The sequence below is a fragment of the Condylura cristata genome, unplaced genomic scaffold, assembly GCF_000260355.1.
Source record: "Condylura cristata isolate star-nosed mole 26May11 unplaced genomic scaffold, ConCri1.0 scaffold00021, whole genome shotgun sequence".
NCBI lineage: Eukaryota > Metazoa > Chordata > Mammalia > Eulipotyphla > Talpidae > Condylura > Condylura cristata.
Window position 1 is genome coordinate 39195572 of NW_004567122.1, and position 9335 is coordinate 39204906.

The window sequence follows — 9335 nt, forward strand, 5'->3', positions numbered from 1 at the left end:
GTGCTTTAACCCGCTGCGCCACCAGGGAGGGCCCTGTAATCAAGATCTTTTAAAAATTATAAAGCTCTCTTCCATATTTTCTTATTTAAAAAAGTTCAAAGCAGCATTAAAATTGAAAGCAACTTAGCTTACTTATTTCACTCACAGACAAATACACTTTGAGCACTCCTTTATCATGTTTCTGACATGGAGAAATATGCTGATTTTTTCTTATAACTATCATTCTAGCTTTCATTTATACTTAATCATCGTGTTGTTCAATGATCTTTATATTGTTTTGACTAGAAAATTTTCAATAATCATTTACTATAAATGATATCAAATTCAGTTTTTGTTATGAGTAACAAAAACATTATAAAATCTTTAAAATATGTAAGTAACATGTTTTTTTTCTTTTGATACTTATTCACTAAAATAATCATTTTATTATTGCTGGTAATGTCTAGAGTTCTAACTACAAATTATATTGTCAATAGTAATTTTTATTATGTTTTACATTAGACTTTGACATGAGATAAAAAAATAAAATATAATTTTATAATAAACAAACATAAAAAAACAAAAACAACTAATCATTAAATGAAATAATACAATAACCACATTTACTTAATTCAAATTAATTGTAGGACAATATATTTAATTATGTTGGAGAGAAATTTAGGTGATTTAATGTAAAGTTAGATGGTTTGCATTGGTACTCTGATAGTTTCAAAGTTTTAAACACATACTATATATTATATTTAAGACTTTGTGAGAAGGTTAAAAGTATTATAGATTTTCCAACACTGATATTTTTTATATGATCCTTTTCTTCACTATGAGTTTATTATTAGGCTGTTTTAAATATATATTTTTTCTTCACTGGACTCAAGCCCCTAAAATAACCATAACATGATTCCCCACTTCCACTAAAACCTTAATGAAATTTGTGTGAAATCAGTGTTTTGTTTTGTATTTTTTTGATGAATTAAGACCTTACCTTATCATGAGTTTAGCATGATTTTTGTTATTTCAGATATACATATGACTATGTGTGTGTGTGATTCTATAATATATGCATATGCCACATATGTGATTACATAATATACATAATGTAAGATAATGGTGTAACTTGTGATACAGTTATTTCTACATAAGAGAACAAAGAATATGCACTGTGAGCCTTCTGGTGACCTAGGCATTAAGTCTCAGTGCTCCATAGTGATGCCCCACCTTGACAATCTGAATTCTATCAGGAAAGGAGCTGACCTATGTGGCACTGTAGACTTTTCTGTTCTACTTGCTGCTCCCCTTAGCATTAGATCTGCTTGCTCTGCTTCCTATTCTGAATTCTCTTACTCCCTATAGCTTTTGCCTACACACCAGTTCTTCTATGAAAATATAAATAATTAAAAACTTTAAATAATAGAATATGCATGTGAACCAGCTTTATTAACATGACTTTTATTAACTAACATGCACTTGTAGTTAAAGACAAATAAATAATATGGAGTTTACACATATGTGAGGGCAATAAATACACAACAAATTACCTTAATTAAATGTAACATTTTGTGTTTTATACAAAAATAAAATTAGAATGATATATTTGACATTATCAAGAAGATTTCAGGACAAAATTTGTATGTTAACGGGTAGATCACAATGGAAGACAACATTATGCATAAAGTTGAAAAAAGGAGCACCCTTATGAACAAATAAAATGTCCAAATTTATTCTGAGAATGAGGAATTTATTCAGTAAGACCCTCTGGTTTATATAGGGAAGGGATAGGAACATGATGCAACACATCAACATTAGTAGGTTGGCTATGTGGGCCTCTTTGGTGGTGCACGAGTTAAAGACACAGTGATACCAAGCTGGTCTCAAAGCTGTCACTAGCCACCGCCTTATTAATCCCCATGGCTCAGCGACCTTGCCTGATTCAATCTCTGCTCCCCTCAGCAGTGTATTTCAGTAGATCTGCCTGTTCTGTTCCCCGCTCTGTATCTGGTTAATCCTCTCACACCTCTGGCCTACACCCCCCCCACAAGTTCTTGTATACATACATACATATATATTTTTTTAATTATATTGGGCTACTCACTAATAACATCTCTGAGACCACATGAAATTCCATATATATTCTGGTAAATGTAATTAGAGTGTGTTTTTCCTGTAGAGATGGCAGTAAATGTGAGATACCAAAGGAAAAATGTTGGCAAGGGAATTATTTTGAAGAGGAAATATTTAATATTTTAAGTATTCCATTGGCAAAATTTCATTCTGATAATTTCAAAATTTGTTAACAAGATTCATAGTTTATATATATATATGTAATATATATATACATATTCTTCATTTTTATTAAGCAAATAAGCAAATATTGAACATTAAGCAATGAGTAAAACATTATGATAGCAATTGAATATTGGAGACAAATAAATACAGTGAATCCATTTAGGAAGATTCTTTTCCCTCCATTTGTTGGTCTATAAATGACACATATGTATTTACCTAACTGTGCACATAATACTTTGATGTTTAAAATATTGTGAAATCACATTACCATCAGCTTAATTAACACAAACATCATCATGGAGTGAGTATTTATAGAAATTGTAACAAATTGCTGGGAAATATAATCAAATAACCAAATAGAGGAGCCTGGCAGTTAGTAATTTTATATATAAGAATCATTAAATATGAGACTTGAGAATATGTTAACATATTAAATACACCAAAACATTTAATGAATATGTTTGAAATATAAAGGTTTAATTAGTTTTTGATACATTTAATAATAATTTGTATGGACATAGTGAATTAATATTATTATTGCATAGGTATTTCTATATATTAAACATGAAATAAATGAGAATTGTTCTTCATAGATATGATGATGTGATTAATGTGGCAACCATAATAATAAAGAACTAAAGGAGTTAATTAACCAACAGGGAATTTAAAAATAGAGTTCTGAGAAGATAATTTGTTAGGAGGAATTAGAGAGGGACAACAAGTAGGTTATGCTTGATATGCAACACTTGCAGGTTATTATCATATAAAATTGTGAGGAAATGTACAAATTAAACTAAATTTCAATAGTAATATAATTATTAAGAAAATTAATGCAGGCATGGACACAATACTTAAAGTTAAAAATCAAATTTTTTCTCCAGTCATTATAGTATAAAATAAAAGTGCAACTCTATCACTATAGGTTGTACAGAAGTATAGAGAAAATATTTATAAAATGTATCATAATGAAAATTCATTAAATTTCTTCATGTAATAAGATAAATGTCTTCTCCATTAAATTTTAAATAGTTAGAGCATTTACTTTTTAACTAGCTGTAGGGAAACTCAATTTAACTTTCCTCTAAATCATTACTGTAATTATTTTTAATGAAATACATAGCTTTGTATAAAAATACTAATTGAAGTAAGTATGCACAATATAAATCTACTGATGCTATACTTGGAATTCATCACAATGTTGAGTGCTACAAATATTTGGAAAATCATGATCAGTTTCTTCACTTATTTTTAAAAAAAAGTATAGCTAGTGAGAAATGACCCTTTATGTTACCCATCATAATTTGAAGATCACTGAGTTACACCTACATTGTATTTCACATCTTGAACAAATACATTTTTCAATTCTTTAAAAACTTGCCTTTGAAATTTTATTCTGTTGCAAAAATCTTACATTTATTATGTACTTCAAAACAGTGTTTGTGATGCTTTACATTTTTTAGGTTGGATATTTTGAAACTCAGCAACATTTCTACCAATAAGCATGAAAAATAATTTTGTGAACCCCATCTTTAGCACTGTGATATATGAGCAGGAGTATTCAAATCAAAGGACTAGTCCACATTTTATAACCACAAAAAACAACGGTGTCAATTTGAAGTGTGTACTTTATTAATGATTCCTAATGTCTTCTTTTTCATCCCTTTAGCCCTACCAGTCAAGCAGTATTTTTGGAAAATGCCCAATTACACCATAGTGACTGAATTTCTTCTGGAAGGCTTTGGTAAAGAATGGGAGCTAAGGTTGCTGAACTCCGTGCTGTTTCTACTCATGTACTTGATCACACTTTTAGGGAATCTACTCATCATTGTTGCCACCACACTGGACAAGAACCTTCACACACCCATGTACTTCTTCCTCAGAAATTTGTCCATGTTGGACATTTGCTACATATCTGTCACTGTCCCCAATGCCTGTATCACCTCTCTCACCAACTACAGGGCTATTTCTGTAATGGGGTGTGCAACTCAAATATTCTTGGTCATTTACTTTGCCATTGTGGAGATGATGTTTCTCACCATCATGGCCCATGACCGCTTTGTGGCCATCTGCCAGCCCCTACACTATCCAGTTATCATGAGCCACCAATTCTGTGTCCGGATGACAGTCCTCTCCTTGTTCAGTGGCCTGGTCTATTCAGGTGTGCACACTGGCAACACATTCCGCCTGTCCTTCTGTCAGTCTAATGTGGTCCATCAATTTTTCTGTGATGTCCCCTCTCTGCTACTGCTATCATGCTCTGACACCTTTAGCAATGAGATTTTGATTCTTGTCTCAGCAATTGTGGTTTGTGGGGGCTGTTTTATCTTCATTGCTGTATCATATAGTCGCATATTTTCTACTGTGTTCAAGTTTTCAAAAAGAGAGAGAGGAAAGGCCTTTTCTACCTGTATTCCTCATATGCTTGTGGTTTCTGTTTTCCTCAGCTCTATATCTTATGTATGCTTAAAGCCTTCTGCCACCTCTGAAACAATTGAGGACATTATTCCTTCTGTGCTTTATACTATAGTTCCTCCACTTTTGAATCCTGTCATCTACAGTCTTAGAAACAAACAAGTAAAGGAAGCTGTAAGGAAAGTGTTATTAAGAAAGGTTTTTTCAAGGAAATGGTAAAGATTCATCCCAGTTTTACTAAATAAAATTTAATCTTATATATTAAACACTGAGTTTTCAATATTAGTAAACCTACACTGTTGTCACTTTCTTAAGACCTGGCTAGTGAATGTTGTAAAATAATATGTGTGATTTTATATTTACCTTTCTGTAACTGGTGATAGAAGAGTGAAGCTTCTATGTCATTCATGACTCTGACCTCCTTAGGGGAGCACTTGGTACTGACTATGTGGGTGAGGGTGGCAGGCTCAGGGTTTATGGATCACTCCCTTTCATCTATAGAGGTTTTGGATTATGGCTTTCTTATAAATATTTTCCAGCTTGCTACAGTATAAGAGTTTATAAAGCTAATGAAAGTTGCCAACAAGTCTTCAAAAATTAATAATAATAAAAAATAAAAAGATTAGGAAGTTAAGGAAGATTATACAACAGTGAGTCACAATTTAAAATAGAGTTCTGCAGCCTCCCTGATGACACAAGGGGTTAAAGAACAGAAGTATCCTCAGCCACTGTAGCAAAGTTCAATCCCTGGCCTTAGAGGTGACTCACATGGCACAGCTGACTTCTCCTGTCTCCCACACTGCTTCTCTTTGCAGTTTATTTTTGTTGATCTGCCTTTGCTGTTCCTACTTTGTCTCTGGTGAATTCTCTCAACACTACCACCCTTCCCCTCCCCCAGGCACCTCTGGGTTCTTGTATTTATAAATAGATAATTTTAAAAAATTTTATAATATTGTATTTTTACATACTTTTGTACATTTTTCCATCTCACTTGCAATCCCCGAGGGTTTCCCATTACCAAATCACCTATGTGCCATCACCATAATCCAGTGCATTTCCCTCCATCCACTGTTTTTGATCCCATTCCCCACATACTCCCCACAATATGTCTCTGGTATATAGCTGTTCATCATTATCATTATTTTCTCGCCTATTCCATTATATTCCTGCTATGAGAGAAACCATCCGGTATTTTTCCTTTTCTTTCTGGCTTATTTTACTAAGCATGATCTTATGCAGCTCCATCCATGTTGCTGCAAAAGACTTATGTTTTGGTTTTTTTTTTTTTTTTTTTTTTTTTTTTTTTTTTTTGGTTGATGAGTAATGTACCACATCTTTTTAATCTAGTCATCCAGGAGTGGGACTGCTGGGTCATAGGGAAACTCCATGTTTAGCAGTTTGAGGAACCTCCAAAAAGTTTTCTATAGTTGTACTAGTTTGCATTCCCACCAGCAGTGCAGGAGAGTTCCTTTTCCTCCACATACTCGCCAACATTTGTTGTTGCTAGTTGTTTGAAGATGTGCCATTCTCACTGGGGTGAGGTGGTATCTCATTGTGGTTTTAATTTGCATCTCCCTTATTACAAGTGACGTTGAACATTTTTTCATATGCTAGCTGGCCATCTGCATTTCTTCTTTGGAGAAGTGTCTTTTTAGCTCTTCTGCCCATTTTTTGATGGGGTTGTTTACTTTTAAATAAATACATTTTTAAATTAAAAAAAATGAGTTCTGAGAGTCCAGAATAATGCCCATGGAACATAGCACTGATTAACTTAAGTGGATCAGATAAAAAGAGATTAAAGAGGGGGTTCTGGAAAGATGGCGGCAGAGTGAAGATGCCAAAATCACGACGTCCAAACTCACACAGGAATATAGGACTGAAAACAGACTGGGGACATACATACTGTGACTTTCAGCCCAGATAAGAACACCCTGGACTCACTAGAAGGAAGATAACTGAGGGAGAATCAGCATTTGGGGAGTTCAATGGGGAACTCTAATTCGATCCAGGAGCACCCAGGCACCAGAAGGAGACTTGTTTCCCTTAATCCCTCAGGCTGCCCTGGAGATAAGGAGAGACAGTGCAGCTAGGCACATAGAATCCAAACTGCAGGGAAAGGCTGAAGCTCAGATCCAGGATCACCCAGGCACCCAGATGCTAGGACCCGGAGTGTCTTGGTGTCCAGGCACTGAGAAGTACCTTAGAAGGAGGCTTGTTTCCCTTCAGCCTACCCTGAAGATAAGGAGAGACATTTCAACTCACAGAGGCTTGTGAGACTTGTGAGCCAGAAAGGTTCACAGTGCTCACAAAGTAAACAAAACTAGTGACCAACTCAATCACAGGCCCAACTGTAAGGAGAACTACAACACTTCTAATGTGCCCCAACCCCCATTGGCACATCTAAGCATGGAGGAAACCCTGGACATTAGAGGATACAAAAAGAGCAGGAATCTTCCAGAGACAAGGACTCAAGGTGTTTCTGGAAGAAGCCGAACACCACAAGAGACCCCTGACTGTTACGGGCTGAGATGACAGACACAATTCCACACAGTGGGGCTGCAAAAGCAAGAGATATTGAAACAAAGCACAACTAAGAATATCCTCCACAATTGAAGTGTCTGAAATTCCCTCAGCCACCCCAGGAAGAACATCAAGATAGAAAGAATGCTTGTCAAAAATAGCAACGCTGTGTCTCACAAATAGAAAATATTAGAAAATACATGACAGAGAAAAGAAGACAAACAAAATACCCAAACAAGTCCACAGGGGGAAAATTCGCCGCCAAAAGATGAGTCACCAGAAAGCACCAAAGAAATAGAAGAAATGCTCGGCCTACCACATAGAGAATTCAGAATCATCATGATAAACAAACAAAAAGAAAATGAGAAGGAAAAAAAGAATGATATGAGGCAAACCAGCAAGAAATTGAAGAATTCAAACAAGGAAATGAATGAAAGAAATGAAAGAAATGAAAAAAAAAAAAGATATGAGACAATCAGTGAACTGAAGAAAGAAAATGAGACATTAAAAAAGGAAATATAAGAAATGCAGGCAATTAAAAGGTCACCAGAGGAGATAAAGAATGCTAGGGAAAGTAATGAAAACAGAATAGATGAGATGGAAAAACAAATCAGCACCCTCGAGGTCTCAGAAATAAAGAGAATTATAACAGAAAAAGAGAGAAGCAAAAAGGAAAAGGAATGAAGAAACACTTCAAGAGCTATCTGACACCATTAGGAAAGGAAATATCAGAGTTATAGATTCCCCAGAAGGTGAAGAGAAAGGCCAAGGAATAGAGAAAACACTCACAGAGATAATAGAAGAGATCTTCCCTAATATGAAGGAGATGGAAGTAGACATCCAAGAAACACGAAGAACACCAAACTACAATGATGATAGGACAAATACAGCAAGACACATGATAGTAAAAACCAAGAACACAAGACAAGTAAAGACTAATGAGAATGACAAGAGGGAAGAAACAAATAACCTATAAACAGGAACTGATCAGGCTAACATCATACTTCTCTGAAGAAACACTATGTGCAAGAAGAGAGTGGAGAGACATACTCAACAAATTCCAGTGCATAAAAGGCTAACCAAGAATACTCAACCCTGCAAAGCTCTCTTTCCTCTACAAAGAAAGAATAAGGACATTTTCAGACAAACAGAAACTCCCCAATTTTGTCATGACTAAACCTCCACTCTAAAAATCACTGCAAGAAGCCCTCAAGCCAAATCCAACAGAAGAATGAACAAGAACAGTTCAAACAAGGAATAAAAATACTAAAGGACCAAAATGACAAATGTAGGTATCAGTATATCAATAGTATGTTTAAATGTAAATGGCTTAAACTCATCAATAAAAAGACACAGAGTTGCAGGATGGATTAAAATACAGAATCCAATGTTCTGCTGCCTACAGGAAACACGTCTAACTACAAAAGATAAAAAACAGATTAAAAATAAAAGGATGGCGAACAATCTTACAAGACCTAGACATAAGAACGGAAACCATAAAATACCTGGAAGCAAAGATGGGCTAAACACTACACGACATACATTACAGCTGCATCTTAAAAGATATTGCACCCAATGCAAAGATAGTGAAGGCAAGGATAAATAGATGGAGCTACATCAAGTTAAAGACCTTCTGATCTTCTGTACAGTAAAACAGACATTACAAAAGACAAAAAAATAAAATCCTACTCATTGGGAAAAACTAGTGATAAATACTGATCACAAAGATATACAAAGAACTGATGAAACTAAGCAAAAATAAACAACCCCATAAAAAATGAGCAGAAGTACAAAAAAGACACTACTCCAAAGAAGAAATGCAGATGGCCAGCAAGCATATGAAAAAACGTTCAACATCACTTTGATAAGGGAGATGCAAATTAAAACCACCTCACCCCAGTGAGAATGGCACATCTTCAAACAACTAGCACCAACAAATGTTGGCGAGGAAGTGGAGAAAAAAGAACTCTGCTGCACTGTTGGTGGGAATGCTAACTAATACAACCACTATGGAAAAATGTTTGGAGGTTCCTCAAACTGCTAAACATGGAGCTTTCATATGACCCAACAATCCCACTCCTGGGTATCTACCCAAAAGACACAAAAACACTGATTCAAAAAGA

General features: G+C 34.8%; 1 protein-coding gene across 1 annotated transcript; it reads left to right on the forward strand.

Annotated features, from left to right (window-relative positions):
- Positions 1 to 3975: 3975 nt before the first annotated feature.
- Positions 3976 to 4911, forward strand: LOC101619158 (olfactory receptor 14C36-like). Its single transcript, XM_004686590.1, has one exon. It carries the CDS (start codon positions 3976 to 3978, stop codon positions 4909 to 4911), a length of 936 nt encoding a protein of 311 aa, XP_004686647.1.
- Positions 4912 to 9335: the final 4424 nt, after the last annotated feature.

Excerpts from the sequence above, each read along its gene's own strand:
- LOC101619158 (XM_004686590.1), top strand. The coding sequence starts at position 3,976 with ATGCCCAATTACACCATAGTGACTGAATTTCTTCTGGAAGGCTTTGGT.